The following is a 16,862-nucleotide window of genomic DNA, read 5'->3' as shown; positions in this document are numbered from 1 at the left end:
ACATATTGACAAGGAGATCTGATCGGTGGTTACCAGGGAAAAGGGGGGGTGGGGAGAGGGCACAAAGGGGGAAGAGGTGTACCCACAACATGACTAACAATAATGTACAACTGAAATCTCACAAAGTTGTAATCTATCATAACATTAATAAAAAAAGAAAAAAAAAGAAAAAAAGAAAGTGTTCAGGGCCGGTCCTGTGGTGGAGTGGTTGAGTTCACATGCTCCACTTCAGCAGCGCAGGATTCGCAGGTTTAGATCCCAGGTGTGGACCTACATCAACGTTCATCAAGCCATGGTGTGGCAGGTGTCCCACATACAAAATGGAGGAATATTGGCACAAATGTTAGCTCAGCGACAATCTTCCTCAAGCAAAAAGAGGAGGACTGGCAACAGATATTAGCTCAGGGCCAATTTCCCTCACAAGAAAAAAGAAAAGAAGTGTTCTAGCTGATGGAGTTTATAACCAGTGCCCTAGAACAGCAAAGTATGACAAAATTTTCATATCTGAGAAAAAAAGATTAAAAAAAACTATCTGCTTTGAAAGCAGCATTTCTTCATACACTCAGTGCATATCAAACTAACAATCAAGAGGAAAAAAAGTAAAACAATTGTCCACAAACTCTATGTTTAGCATGAAAGAAGCATAAAGTCAAACAGATAACATCGTGCAGAACAAATCCATGAGATAAACCACATATACATAGAAGATAAAGGCTTTTTCCAAGACTTTGATCTCAGGAGAGCAAAAATCCAATGAAATTATTCAAGGGAATAAAAGGTTGGTTTACTGGAGTAGTTCTACCACAGCTGATTAACATCAATTCCTTCCTCCGTAGCCCTGTAAGAGGGTAAGTGACTAAATCGTTTTTTAAAATTATGATTTAGATAACACAATCCCATGGTTAAAAGAAAAAACGTCAAGTACCACAAAATAGTATAAAATAAAATGTTCTCTCCTCTGGCCCTCATCTCTGCAGACATATCCCATATTAACAGTTCCAGAATGGTTCTATGTCCATACAGTGCACACAGATATGCATGAATGTGTGTGCATTCATAAACAGAATTTGCCACAATTAAGATCATGCTCTGCATATTTTTCTGCAATTTGCTGTTTACATTATGTAGACAGAAATGACATGCTCATCCTCTGTAAAGGTTGGACAATACACCAAGGTATGGATGAACAGTTAATTTACCCAGCCTCCTACTGATTCAGACATGGAACAAAAATTTGTTAAGCACTTACTATGTGCCAGGCTGTGAATACAGCAGTGAACAAAATGGAAAAATATTCTTGCTTTCATAAATTTACTTTCTAGGAGCAGAGGGATAAACAAATAAACAGCTAAAATATATGGTTTAACAGATGATGATAAGTGAGATGATGATATATGAGGAAAAAATCGGCAGAGAAGAACACAGAAAATGCTATCATAGAGGGCTATTAAAATAGGATAGACAGCAAAAGTCTAAAGGAAGGGGAGACATTTGGTTAGAAGACAGAAAGAGAAGAAGAAGCAAGCCTAGGTAGGCACCTAAGAAAAGTTTCAGATAGAGAAGAGAGCAAGGCATGAATTCCAGAGATATGAGCATTCTTGATGTGCTCTAAGAACAGTAAAATAGTTACCTTGGCTACATAAAAGAGAATAAAGGGGATAGTGGTGAGTAATGGGGCAGATGATATAAAGCCTCGCAGGCCATCATAAGGGCTCTGGATTGTGCTCTGGGTAAACATGACGTGATCCATCTTCTGTCCATAAAATGAGAGGAAAAATACAAGTGAGAAAACCAAACAGTATGATACTAAAACAATACAGAAGGGTGACAGTAGACTGGACAAGGATGATAGAATCTGGTATTTTGAAAGTAGATTTGAAAAGATTTACAAATGGAATTAGACTGGAATATACGAGAAAGAGAAAAGTAAAAAATGACAATAATAAGGTTTCTTGTCTCAGAAACTGGGAAGAGGTTGTTGCCATTTAGTAAGAAGAGGAAGACTGCAGAAGAAACTGGTCTAAACATCCAAGAGAATGTTGTAATGAGAGCACTATTTCCTTTTATTTTGTTTTTTTAAGCTTTGGATCCCCTCTTCACCCATTTCTCCCACCCTCCACTCCCTGCCTCTGGCAACCACCAATCCATTCTATTCTCTGTATCTATGAGCTTGATTTTTTTTTTTAATTCCACATACAGTCATGCATCACTTAACAATGGGGATATATTCTGAGAAACGCATTGTTAGGCAATTTCATTGTTGTGCAAACATCATAGAGCATACTTACACAAACACAGACTATATAGTACTAATCTCATGGGACTACCATCGTATATGCAGTCCATCGTTGATTAACATGTCATTATGTGGCGCGTGACTAGGTAAGAGAGATCATTTGGCATTTGTCTTTTTCTGTCTGATTTATTTCACTCAGCACAATGGCCTCGAAATACAACCATGTTGTCACAAATGGCAAGATTTCATTCTTTCCTATGTCTAAATAATATTCTGTTGTGTATATATACCACAATTGCTTTATCCATTCATCCGCTAATGGACACTTAGGTTGTTTCCATAGCTTGGCTACAGTAAATAATGCTGCAATGAACATGGGGGTGCAAGGATCTTTTTTGAGTTAGTGTTTTTGTTTTCTTCAGATAAACACCCAGAAGTGAAATTGCTGGATCATATGGTAGTTCTAGTTTTAATTTTTTGAGGAAACTCCATATTGTTTTCCATAGTGGCTGCACCAATTTACATTCTCACCAATAGTGCACAAGGATTCCCTCTTCTCTACATCCTTGCCAACACTTGTTATCTTTTCTTCTTGATAACAGACATTCTAACAGATGAGGTGATATCTCATTGTGATTTTGATTTGCATTTTCCTTATGATTAATAATGTTGAGCACCTTTTCATGTACTTGTTGGCCATCTGTGTCTTCTTTGGAAAAATGTCTATTCAGATGTTACACCCATTTTTTAATTGGATTGTTTCTTTTTTTGCTATTGAGTTATGAGTTTTTATATATTCTGGATATTAATCCCTTACCAGATATATGATTTGCAAATATTTTCTCCCATTCAGTAGGTTGCCTTTCCATTTTATTGACAGTTTCCTTTGCTGTGCAGCTTTTTTTTTTTTGGAAGATTAGCCCTGAGCTAACATCTGCCAATCCTCCTCGTTTTGCTGAGGAAGACTGGTCCTGAGCTAACACCCATGCCCATCTTCCTCTACTTATATGTGGGACACCTACCACAGCGTGGCTTTTGCCAAGTGGTTCCATGTCTGCACCCGGGATCCGAAACGGCGAACCCCAAGCCGCCGAGAAGCAGAACATGCGAACTTAACTGTTGTGCCACCGGGCGGGCCCCTAGAAGCTTTTTAGACTGATGCAGTCCCACTTGTCTCTTTTTTTCTTTTGTTGCTTTTGCTTTTGGTGTTAGATTAAAAAAAATCATTGTCAAGACCTATATCAAGGAGCTTACTATGTTTTCTTCTAGGAGTTCTACAGTTTCAGCTCTTACCTTCAAGTCTTTAATCCATTTTGAGTTAATTTTTGTGTGTGGTGTAAATAGTGGTCAAGTTTCATTCTTTTGCACATGGCTGTCCAGTTTTCCCAACACTATTTATTGAAATGACTGTCCTTTTGCCACTGGTGCATATTCTTGGCTCTTTGTCATAAACTAGTTGACTACATTTATTTCTGTGCTCTGTTCCACTGATCCATGTGTTTTTATTCCAATACCATACTGTTTTAATTACTATAGCTTTATAATATAGTTTTAAATTAAGGAACATGACGCCTCCAGCTTTGTTCTTCTTTCTCAAGATTGATTTGGCAATTCGCGGTCTTTTGTGATTCCATACAAATTTTAGGATTCTTTTTTCTACTTCCATGAAAAATGCCATTAGAATTTTGATATGGATTGTACTCCATCTGTAGATCTGGGTAGTACAGACATTTTACAATATTGATTTTTCTGATCCATGAGCACAGACTATCTCTCCATTTATTTGTGTCTTCTTCAATTTCACTAATGTCTTGTAATTTTCAATATACAGGTCTTTAACGTCCTTGGTTAAATTTATTCTTGATATTCTATTCTTTTTCATGCAACTCTCTAAAGATTTTATTTATTTATTTATTTAAAAGATTTATTTTATTTTTTCCTTTTTCTCCCCAAAGCCCCCCAGTACATAGTTGTATATTCTTAGTTGTGGGTCCTTTTAGTTGTGGTCATGCAACTCTCTAAATGGGACTGTTTTCCCAACTTCTCTAATAGTTCATAAAAACCTAACAGATTTTTGTGTACTGATTTTGTATCCTGCAACTTTACTGAATTTGTTTATTAGCTCCAACAGTTTTTTTGATGAGTCTTTAGGGTTTTCCATATATAATGTCACATCATCAACAAAAAGTGACAGTTTTACTTCTTCCCTTCCAATTTGGATGTCTTTTATTTCTTTTCTTGCCTAATTGTTCTGGCTAGGACTTTCAATACTATGTTTTTGTGTTTTGTTCTGTTTTGAGGAAGATTAGCCCTGAGCTAACATCTGCTGCCAATCCTCCTCTTTTTGCTGAGGAAGACTGGCCCTGAGCTAACATCTGTGCCCAGCTTCCTCTACTTTATATGAAGGACGCCTAGCACAGTATGGCTTTCCAAGTGGTGTCATGTCCGCACTCAGGATCCAAACCAGCAAACCCTGGGCCACCGAAGCAGAACACGCAAACTTCACTGCTGCGCCACCGGGCTGGCCCCAGCCAATACTATGTTGAATAAAAGTGGCAAGAGTGGACATCTCTGTCTTATTCCTGATCTTGGAGGAAAAGCTCTTAGCTTTTCATTGTTGAATATGATGTTAGCTGTGGGCCTATCATACACGGCCTTTACTTTGTTGAGGTACATTCCCTCTGTACGTGCTTTGCTGAGCTTTTATCATAAATGGATGATGAATTTTTTTTATCCTGAGGAAGATTTGCCCTGAGCTAACATCTGTGCCAATCTTCCTCTATTTTGTATGTGGGATGCCATCACAGCATGGCTGAGTGGTGGTGTAGGTCTGTGCCCAGGATCAAAACCCATGAACCTGGGCCACTGAAGCAGAGCCCACGAAGCTTAACCACTAGGCCACGGGGCTGGCCCCTGGATGTTGAATTTTGTCAAATGCTTTTTCTGTATCTATTGAGATGATCATATGACTTTTATCCTTCATTTTGTTAATGTAGTGTATCACACTGACTGATTCATGAAAGCTGAACCATCCTTACAGCCCTAGAATAAATCCCACTTGATCCCATGGTGTATGATCCTTTTAATGTTTTAATGAATTCGGTTTGCTAATATTTTGTTGAAAATTTTCAACAGTTGCTGCCTGAGGGTCTGGCTTCCAATCAACCTGAATCTAGATACTAATATCCTCCCCCGTAGGGGCAGTGACAGGTCTTGGTACCTCCTCAATTACTGGGAGCTATTAAAAATGTAACAGGCTAGGGCCTGGCCCCAGGGCCAAGTAGTTAAAGTTTCACGCACTCCACTTTGATGGCCCAGGTTTGTGGGTTCAGATCCCAGGTGTGGACCCACCCCACTCACTAGCCACACTGTGGAGGTGTCCCACATACAAAAAAAATAGAGGAAGATTGGCACAGATGTTAGCTCAGGGTGAATCTTCCTCAGCCAAAACAAACAAACAAAAGAAACAGGCTACTTGGACAAGCACAAACGTCTGAGAGACAACAAAGAGCTGAGGCAAAGCTGAATAACAAGGGTCATCTCCTATACAAGGCGACTGGGAGAGGTGGTTGTTTCATCTGTTATATAGAAACTAATATAGAGAGTCAAGCAAAATGAAGCAACAGAGGATTATATTCCAAATGAAAGCATAAGATAAAACCTCAGAAAAAAACCTTAATGAAATGGAGGTAACTAATTTACCTAATAACAAATTGAAAGTAATGGTCATAAAGATGTTCACCAAACTGTGGAGAAGAATGGATGAACACAGTGTGAACTTCAACAAAGAGCTGGAAAATATAAGGAAGTACCAAAGAGAAGTCACAGCTGAAGAATACAGCAACTGATGGGGCCAGCCCAGTGGTACAGTGGTTAAGTGCGCACGTTCCACTTTGGTAGCCCAGGGTTCACCGGTTCAGATACAAGGTGCAGACATGGCACCGCTTGGCAAGCCATGCTGTGGTAGGCGTTCCACAAATAAAGTAGGGGAAGCTTGGCACAGATGTTAGCTCAGGGCCAGTGTTCCTCAGCAAAAAGAGGAGGAATGGCAGCAGATGTTAGCTCAGGGCTAATCTTCCTCAAAAAAAAAAAAAAAAAAGAACAGCATAAATGAACTGAAAAAAAAAAAAACAAAGAAGAGGGGTTCAACAGCAGACTAGATGAAGCAGAAGACAGGATCAGTCAACTCGAAGACAAGGCAGTGGAACTCACCCAAATTAGAGCAGCAGAAAGAAAAAGAATGAAAAAAGGTAAACATAGCTTAGGGGACTTATGGAACAACATCAAATGGACTAACATTCGCATTATTGGGCTCCCAGAAAGACAAGAAAGAGAGAAAGGGGCAGAAATCTTACTTGAAAAAATAACGGCTGAAAACTCCAACGTGGCGAAGGAAACAGACATCCAAATCCAGGAAGCTCAGAGAGCTCCACATAAGATGAAACTAAAGAGACCCACACCAAGACAAACCATTAAAATGTCAAAAGTTAAAGACAAGGTGAGAATATTAAAAGCAGTAAGAGAAAAACAACTTGTTATGTACAAAGGAACCACCATAAGACTATTAGTAGATTTTCCAGCAGAAACTTTGCAGGCCAGAAGAGAGTGGCATGATATATTCAAAGTGCTGAAAGAAAAAACTTCTAACTAAGAATACTCTCCTTGGCAAAGTTAACATTCAGAATTGAAGGAGAAATAAAGAGTTTTCCAGACAAGCAAAAGCTAAAAGAGTTAATCACTACTAAATAAGCCTTACAAAAACGTAAAGGGACATTTTTAAGCTGATGAAAGGGTGCTAATTAGTAAGAAGGAAACACATGAAAGAACCTCACTGGAAAGGTAAATATACAGTAAAGGTAGTGGACTGATCACTTATAAAGCTAGTATGAAGGTTAAAAGACAAAAGTAGTAAAAGTAACTATGATTACAATAATTTTGTTAAGGGATACACAAGGTAGAAAGATGTAAAATGTAGTATCAAAAACATAAAACAAGGGGAAAGGAAAGTAAAAATGTTGAACTTTAGAATGAGATCAAACATTAGTTGCTATCAACTTAAAATAGACTTTTATGGATATAAGTTTATTATATGTAAGCCTCATGGTAACCACAAAGCAAAAATCTACAATAAAAACACAAAGGATAAAGAGAAAGGAATATAAGCATATATTCCTTATATAAAGTCACCAAACCACAAAGGAAAAGAACAAGGGAAGGAGAAGAAATGAACAGAGAGCAATTATAAAAACGGCCAGAAAACAATTAACAAAATGGCAATAAATACATATCTATCAATAATTACTTTAGGGGCTAGCCCCGTGGCCGAGTGGTTAAGTTCGCGCACTCCGCTGCAGGCGGCCCGGTGTTTCGTTGGTTCGAATCCTGGGCGTGGACATGGCACTGCTCATCAAACCATGCTGAGGCAGCGTCCCACATGCCACAACTAGAAGGACCCACAACAAAGAATATACAACTATGTACCGTGGGGCTTTGGGGGAAAAAAATAAAATCTTTAAAAAATAAAAAAAATAATTACTTTAAATTTAAATAGACTAAATTCTCTAATCAAAAGACATAAAGTGACTGAAGGGATTAAAAAAACAAGACCCAACTATATGTTGCCTACAAGATGTAAAGCCACACAGAGACTAACAGTGAAGGGATGGGAAAAAATATTCCATGCAAATGGAAACCAAAAGAAAGCTGGAGTAGCTACACTTAACAGACTTTAAAACAAAGATGGTAGTAAGAGAACAAAGATGGACATTGCATAATGATAATGGGGTCAATCTAATAAGAGGATGTAACATTTGTAAATATCCAAGCACCCAACATAGGAGTACCTAAGTATATAAAGCAAATATTAACAGACCTGAAGGGAGAAGCAGGGAGCAATACACTAATATAGTAGGGAACTTCAATATTCTACTTATATCAATGGACAGAGCATCCAGGCAGAAAATCAATAAGGAAACATCTGCCTTAAATGACATGTTAGAGGAGATGAACTTAACAAATATATACAGAAGATTCCATCAAAAAGCAACAGAATACACACTCTTCTCAAGTGCATAGGGATCAGTTTCCAGGATAAATCATACGTTAGGCCACAAAACAAGTCTTAACAAATTTAAGAGGATTGAAATCATACCAAGCATCTTTTCCAACCACAATGGTATGAAACAAGATGTTAATTACACAAACAAAAATGGAAAATTCACAAATATTTGGAGATTAAACAACATGCTCCTGAACAACCAATTGGTCAAAGAAATCAAAAGAGAAATCAAAAAATACATTGAGACAAACAAAAATGAAAATATAACATAAAAAAATTTGTGGGATGCAGCAAAAGCAGTCCTAAGAGAGAAGTTCATAGCGATAAATGCCTACACCTCAAGAAACAAGAAAGTCTCAAGCACTATAACATTACACCATGAGAAACTAGACAAAGAAGAAAAAAACCCCAAAGTTAGCAGAAGGAAGAAAATAATAAAGATTAGAGCAGAAATAAATGAAATAGAGATTAAAAATAGAGAAGATCAAGCAATATAAGAGCTGGCTCTTTGAAAAGATAAACAAAATTCACAAACCTTTAGCTGGACTCATCAAGAAGAAAGAGAAAGGATTCAAATAACTAAAATCAGAAATGAAAGAGATGTTACAACTAATACCACAGAAGTACAAAGGATCATAAGAGACCACTATAAACAATTATACACCAACAAACTGGACAACCTAAAAGAAATGAATAAATTTCTAGAAACATACAACCTACCAAGAGTGAATCATGGCAAAACAGAAAATCTGAACAGACCTATTACTAGTAGATTGAATTGGTAATCAAAAACCTCCCAACAAACAAAAGTACAAGAACAGATGGCTTCACTGGGAATTCTACCAAACATTCAAGAAAGAATTAACACTAATCCTTTTCAAACTCTTCCAAAAAACAAAAGAGGGAACTCTTCCAAACTCATTTTATGAGGCCAGCAGTAACCTGATAACAAAACCAGACAAGGATCCCATAAGAAAAGAAAATCACAAGCCAATATCCCTGATGAACATAGGTGCATAGAGCACTATTTCTACAACTTCTTTCAGTTCTAGGATCTTTAGAGATCTATACTTTATTTAAAAACATGGTTTTATCAAGAGGCATCTAAAACTTACAAAATCCTAGATGGATCTGGATGTTGTAGAAATGTTTAGCTAAACTAATTTTGCACTTTTGGCAGACAGGTAAAAGTTACGTCACAATTCCAGCAAATATTTTGTTATTACTTAGTTTAATTTATTTCCATTGCATATATAGATTATTTACATACCAGCCACTGCTGTCCATAAACAAATACATGATTTTTGGCAATGTCAACTCTATCCCACGCCAATGTAAGAATGAGCTGGTCAAATGCAGATGCATTAGTGCCTAATCAAATAAAGAAAATATTGACAAGTTCAATTAATTTAGCTCCATTAAAATGTGAACACTTATGAATTTTCCCCATTTCCTTTTAATTAACTTACACAGCTGGTGTCGGCCACTGTTCATAGGTAGCCTGCCTCAGAGAGAGAAGGTTACCCCCAGGGTTGAGGACTTTTATTTTCCAACTATAGAAAAGACACAGCCTCATTCATTGCAAACAATCCACAATGCAGAACAATGAGAAAAAAAACAAAGGTGATCTGTTTCTATCACAGAGATAGTACTGACTGTTAAGATTATGAAAAATATCCTTACAGGTGCTTTTCTGTGCATATATAAATTCATATGTATACTTTTAATTGTTTATGGAAAAGTGGATCATACTACACAAAGTACTCACTAGCCTGCTTTATGTACTTTAATATCATGCCTTAGTTTTCTATAACAGCACATACAGATTTACCTTATATACATAATACCTTTTAAAAGTGAACTAAAATTTATTCAACTAATACTGTAACTAGTGGACATTCAGGCTATTTTGAATTTTTTGGTGAACATACTTTTGTGCACATTTGATTACTTTTAAACAGGATGATTCCACAGAAGTCAAACTGCTGGGTAAAAGGATATATACTTTAAAGCTTTTGATACACTTCAAAACATATTCCAGAAAGTTTATATCATTCATTGAGGGTTGAAGAATATCCACTAGGAGGGTAAAAAAACTTAAAAAAAATTTTTTTTTATTAGAACATTGACGACCTTTCCACATTTTCCCCAAGCATTTGTATTATTCTGTTATCTTTTACATAAATTCTGACTCATTTTTCCATGAGGTATTCATCTTTTTATCACTAATTTATAATAGCCTTTTATGATCCTTCCACATTTCTGTTTCTTAGTTCCTTCATCTATAAAATGAGGAAAACAATAGGAAATCTGCCTCTTAGGTCTGTTTTAAGGATAAAATGAGATGTAAACCACTAAACGTAACCACTAAAGGGCAGTGGCTAGCACACAGTAAGTATATGGCAAATATTAGGTGCTCTCTTATTTTTATTTTTATGAAATCCCATTTATTGATCTTTCCCTTTATGGCTTCTGGGTTTCCTATTACTTACGATCTCTTGTCCCCAAGATGATGCAAATGTTATCTCATATTTTATTATAGTAATTTTTAAATGTTTGATCTGTTGCCAATTTACTGTGGTCTCATATTTGGGAAATTCTTCTGAATGACAAAATAGTGCCCTCTTGACCTGCTCCTGCCACCTCACTTTGACTCTCAGGAACCTGGATGGGATAAGATTCTAGTTTCTAATTTTTGAAAAGATTTTCACTATAATACTGTTTGTTGTATCAGTTGGATGTCTTTGACAAGATAATGAGAGGAAAACAGTTGAATGTGCATGTGCATTAACTCCTTAGTCCTAGAAGATACCACTATTTCCCTTCAGAATGAAAACAGCATGTTTATAAATGTTATCTTTAATTTCTATCAACTAATACCTTACTAGCTTTAAACACATTTTTCAGCCAATTAAAAATTCGACACATTCTTAATAGGATACCTAAATGGGTCTGGTGGCACAAATCCTGCTATAAACATAAAAACTTCTACAAGATAAAAACAAAGCTAACTTATTGTCAAAGAAAGCTAACAATGTGTCTTTCAAAAAGAGAATTATTGAAAAATTCAGTTCCCAAACATTTAGCCAAATTGAAAAGTCCTATCTTAAACAGGTTACAAATGAAAGATATTACAAATAAAAAAACTTTTAAATCTTACCTTTAAGCAGTGCAGTAAGTATTGCTACATCAATATCTTGATGTTCATCTGATCCAATGTGGAAAACAGTGATCTATTTAGAGATTAATTCATAATATTATGCCTTTACATTTTAAAAGCTAACACATAAAGCACATAAAAAAGAAAGTTAATTTCAAACCAGATGGGAGATACTGTTTTGGAGCTTTTATTTTTTTAATCAGAAATAACTTCATTTCAACCAAAAAAAAAATTTTGAAAGACTTTGTATCATTTACCAAATAATGGCAAGCATATTCAAAATGTTTAGTTTCATATTACACTTATTTTTTGACCTATCTGATGTCCTATACTAGAGTAAGCAACTTACGGGCTGAGGCTATAGATTTCTTATCTGAGTAAATGCTGCCGTTACTTCTACAGTGTGAACACTTACTCAATTCAAGCAACATAGGTGTTCTTGAACGCAATCCTTTTACTGGGAATTTCTTTAAATTATTTGAAATGTAACAACATTTGAAAGGCTTCTAATAACATTTTTCATAAAGTAAAAGACTACTGTTTTCACCCCAATACAAATTTTTCAACTAACTTCATTTCATAGTATACAAAACCAAAATGCAGGAAAGAAAACACCAAACCAAACCATGTTATCATCTACTGACTTACAGAGCTCTTAAAAAATTTTATCTCTGAAAACTTAAACCTATGTTTAGATGACTAAAATTAAGCAGCACTGACCTTTATAAATTTGAGCACTCACTCTGAGTAAAAATAGTTTAAGTTTTTTTACCCCCCAAATATATCTTAGAGAAAACATCAACAACTCTAGAATTCTTCCTTGATCCTAGACAGAATCTACTGAGGCCTAGTTACAAAACTTTTCCTACAACAGTAGTGCAAATATATGTCTTAATACCATATCAAAACTATAATCCTTCTATATCTCTCAGCTTGAACAAAACAATAAATGATATCTTTACATGGTTAAAAAAGATTTAAAAATTTCAAATTAAAATTAAAAACAAGTATTTCACTAATTCAGAATGTGCTTTGAATGGGGAAAAAAAGGCTTTTATTCTGCTGAAATCTACTTACAAGCTCCTTTCTTTTCATGCACTCCATCAGTGTTTGAAATAAATGAACTGCTTCACTCTGGCCAAAGTTAAATGTTTTTTTGATAGTTGAAATAATATCAGGCTCTGCTGCATCAGGAAGATTCCTAGAGTAAGAGGAAACAATTCACTGATTTCAATTTGCATTATTTATAGAATCTAATATGAAGTACAGTTCGATCCATGTAAGAGCTTTATAGATAGTGTATTAACAGTGAATACGTGACCCTGAGCAAAATTTTCTCCTTCACGAGACTCCCAACTATAAGTCATAAGGGGGGGAAAATGGAATGAAGTGATTTTTCTCTCACTTATTTTGAATTTCTTTTACAAGGCATGTATTGTAACATCAGTACTTACATTTTATAAAATACTGTATAAAGATAATTTTAAGATATGGTATATAAAGCAGTATTTCACCAAGATGTCTTAAACATGAGCATATTTGCATTTTAATTTTTCTCAATAGATAATATATGTACATGGTTAAAGAAATCCAATGATATAAAATAATATAAAAATGTGAAAATTAGGGGCCGGCCCCATGGCCGAGTGGTTAGTTCGTGCGCTCTGCTTCCACGGGACCTAGGGTTTCGCCAGTTCAGATCCTGGGCACAGACATGGTACCACTTCTCAAGCCACGCTGAGGCGGCATCCCACGTGCCATAGCTGGAAGGACCCACAACTAAAAATATATAATTGTGTACCGGGGGCTTTGGGGAAATAAAGGAAAAATAAAATCTTAAATAATTACCCTTCTCCCTTTTTTCTACATAAAAGGTGGTGCAATACACATGCTACTTTACATCTTCCTTTTTCCACGTATATATTTCGGTAATCTTCCCAAATCTAGTACACAGGTACCAACCTTACTCAGCTACAAACTATTCCACTACGCAGCTACACCAAATATTTACCTAGTCCCCTTGATATATGTTCCATTTTGTTCTAATCTTTCACTATTACAAACAACACTGTAATGAGTAACTTTATACATATGTTATTTCTCATGTGTGCCAGGACATCCATAGGAACAATTCCCAGAAATGGAACTATTCAGTCAAAAGATATGTGCCTCTGTATGTCTGATGGATCTTGCAAAATTGTCCTCTACAAAGAGTGTTATACTTTAATTCATTCCTATAATGTATTAGACAGGCTATTTCATCAAGCCTTAACAAGGTATTGTATTAAACTTGAAATTTTCATCTTCATAAAACACCAAAATGAATCTAATATTCTAAAACCACAAGCCTCTTTACATAAGTTATTAAAAATTTGTTGTAATCATACACTCACCCTCCTTCTTCTGTTTGTTTATAAATATATGCTAGTAGATCTGCAGCTCTGCCTGTTCCTTCACATACAACAACTGGAACAGGAGGACTTTCCTGAAGGTATTCTAAAACTGTGAGGATAACATTTGGCCCACCCTCAAATATAAGGGCTACCACAGGGACACCTTGACCAATTCCTAAAAAAGTAAAAGATTAATTAAGATATTAGGCCAAAAAAAGATACTTGATTTTTACTCAATCAAAGCAAAATAAAAATAAAAAGCCAAATTATAGTTTCTTATATTGACTTCATTTTAAGCACTCAACATGATACTAGTCTGGCATAAATACATTAAATACTGAATAAATTACTTTTCATTGACTTAAGTTTGCTCTAAATGACAAAATTAGAAAATCCAACATATAATTAGGCACACTAGTATGTACATATTCATTGAAAAATAAAAATTATCTTGTATTATTTCACTAATTGAACCATAGAAATTTATAACACCAATAAGTCTTTTTAGTTTCCTTTTTAATACTATATGAGCTGAACTTCTGATACATATGTTGTTATTCACTTTTAAAATGTATTTCTAATTCTAAATGCATTGAAACATTAATATAGAAATTAATGACAAAGTCAGGATTACATAAATGGAACTGATAAATAAAATTCAAAACCTCCACAAAGGTAACAGAAAAAATTTAGTGAATATCAATTTTTGTTTTTACAATAACCTGCAATGCAGTGAGAGAATCCAAAATATAGGTAATGGTAGATTTCCAAAACATTCCTAATTTATAGGAGATGACATGATTCCATCATAATCTAAATTCACTATTCTATAATTTTGTATTTCTATTTCACATTGTCATAAAGCTCACTTTCGTGTTGTCCTAGGATTACAAAATTTCTTCTTTTTCAAACAAGAATCTAGACGTTGAACCAGAAAGTTTGACCATGGTTGGAAAAGAAGGCCAGTGTCAAGAATACCAACTTTTAAAACACATCTACCAAAGAGTGATACCTACTTATGTTATAAACTTTAAACAAGGTGATTCTTACTTTGCAAAAGCATTTTTTTTCCTCTTTATGCTTGAATTTCAAAGTCATGTTTTGGAATATGTTGCACATTAAGAATATTTCTGAATTCCCCGGGCTGCAATGGGGTTACAATAGCAACAGAGCTTCCAATGAACCTTTGTGGCTCTGGCCTCAATATCTGACTACCCTATTCAGCCTCAGACTTCTTTTCCTAGGTCTTCTTATTCTGCCTACGGTCAGTCATTCTTGGGTGTTACATTTTACCTTGGTATACAAGGAATGAGCAAGTCAAAGAAGATTCTATCTTTTTAGAATGCTACTGGCAATTAATACAGCCCAGAATAATCTCAGTGATACCAAATTTGTAAATTCTCTTACTAGCATGAATTCTTTGCTGATTAATAGTTTTTTCAAGTTCTCGTCTCAGTCTGACTTCTGCCCCATACTTTCCAACAGTGCCATCATCCACCAATATGAAATGGGAATGCAGATTATTTAGAACATTCAGTTTGCTCAGAGGGTTCAATAAGGTTTGATAAGGAGCAACCACCTAATAACAGCAAACACAAGAGTTAGTAGGCAGGGTTAAATATAATAAAATGTAAAGTAAAAATAAACTTTGAAACAATCTGTAAGGGCCAGTAGGAGGTAAAATTCTATTTTCATATAGCAACAAATAGAAAATGTCTAAGAATATATCAAAAAGCACTAGCTTTTAAGCAGCTGAAGATTAATCAATAATGAGTTGAACCATACAGTTATATTTTGACTCTTATTGCAGAATATATAATACTTCATCATTATATGCAAAGGAAGCAGCAATAGCAAATAAATAATGTGAAGAAACTATTAAGTTACTGGTGAATAAAGTGCAAATACATAAGGAACACAATAAAAGCAATCAAATGTCATATTGCTCTTTTTCTAGCCATAAATTCCCAATGTAACTGCACTTGAAAGTGATAATTCAGTAATTCCCTTTTAATAGTCTCTTGATAACTACCTCTAACCAATTCACATGTCTTCAACCTAGTCAAATAAAATACTAGCATTTGATTACTACTCTTACTGACAAAATTAATTCTTAAAGCCATATAGTCATTAAAAATTTAATTACAAAGGTTGGCATGATATGGAAAAGGTGTGAAATAATTATACAAAAAAGGCAGAAACCAAACTAACACTATAATGACAATCATACCTATGAATGCATTTTAGAAAGGATCAGAAGAAAACCTCAGGAAAATATTTTCTACACTTAATTTTAAAAGTATGGTATGATCATGAATATTTTAAGTTGTCTCTCATTATTCTTGCTCTAATTTTGTTATACATTGAGTTCAAATATAAGAAATTTTAAAAATCATTCTTACATCTCTCCCAACAAGATCATTTCTGTTCTCAATCACTCCCCATGGAGCTATTCCAATAGTGCAAATCTTTCGAGATGATCTGGAAGCATGTTCTTTGAGGGCATCACCAACATGTTTTGCCACACCTGTTTATACAAAATTTAATTCACTTTACTTGAAAGTCTTTTATTGTGTTCAGAACAATCCTGTACTCAATTTGCAACATTATAATTTGTGATATGTTTCTTTACATATACAAGATAAAAGGCAACAAGGTCCAAAGACAAACTTGCAAAAGAAAACACAAGAACCAAAAGAAAAAAAAACACCTATAATGTCAAATCATTACAGCTGCCTGAAACACTTGTAAAATGTTTACCATGTTGTTAGGCCTAGTCCTCTCCTAGATACCTCAGTAAGTAACTAGTTTTTTGTTACTGCTCTACAACTAAACAGAATGAAGAGTATGGCTCAGGACTATAAGCAAAACACACACACACACCCCCAAACAACTAGAAAAGTTGTTCAATTGATTCAAAAATTGGGAGAAAAGTGGAAAAGACTCTTCAAAAGAGTATATAACTCCTCATCATCACTTGCTATGGGCTAAACTGTATCCTCCCCAAAATTCCTA

General features: G+C 35.1%; 1 protein-coding gene across 7 annotated transcripts in view; it reads right to left on the bottom strand.

Annotated features, from left to right (window-relative positions):
• TRPM7 (transient receptor potential cation channel subfamily M member 7) overlaps positions 1-16,862 on the bottom strand; it is a 109,182-nt gene that overhangs the window by 55,237 nt on the left and 37,083 nt on the right. For 5 of the 7 annotated variants that reach the window (XR_011528454.1, XR_011528459.1, XR_011528460.1 and 2 more), the window contains 6 exons: positions 16,250-16,374; positions 15,255-15,426; positions 13,848-14,022; positions 12,532-12,655; positions 11,455-11,527; positions 9,565-9,665 (listed from right to left, as the gene is read on the bottom strand). Coding sequence is in view for 2 of the 7 variants with exons in the window: in XM_070580319.1 (XP_070436420.1) it covers positions 9,565-9,665; positions 11,455-11,527; positions 12,532-12,655; positions 13,848-14,022; positions 15,255-15,426; positions 16,250-16,374 (770 nt within the window). In the remaining 5 variants the exon portion in view is untranslated. Of the gene's footprint in view, positions 1-9,564; positions 9,666-11,454; positions 11,528-12,531; positions 12,656-13,843; positions 14,023-15,254; positions 15,427-16,249; positions 16,375-16,862 lie in introns of those variants that run through there. The other 2 variants (XM_008513843.2, XM_070580356.1) reach the window with 2 other exon arrangements.

Source organism: Equus przewalskii, chromosome 1 (genome assembly GCF_037783145.1).
Source record: "Equus przewalskii isolate Varuska chromosome 1, EquPr2, whole genome shotgun sequence".
NCBI classification, from domain to species: Eukaryota; Metazoa; Chordata; class Mammalia; order Perissodactyla; family Equidae; genus Equus; species Equus przewalskii.
This window is presented reverse-complemented; position numbering and strand designations above follow the sequence as displayed.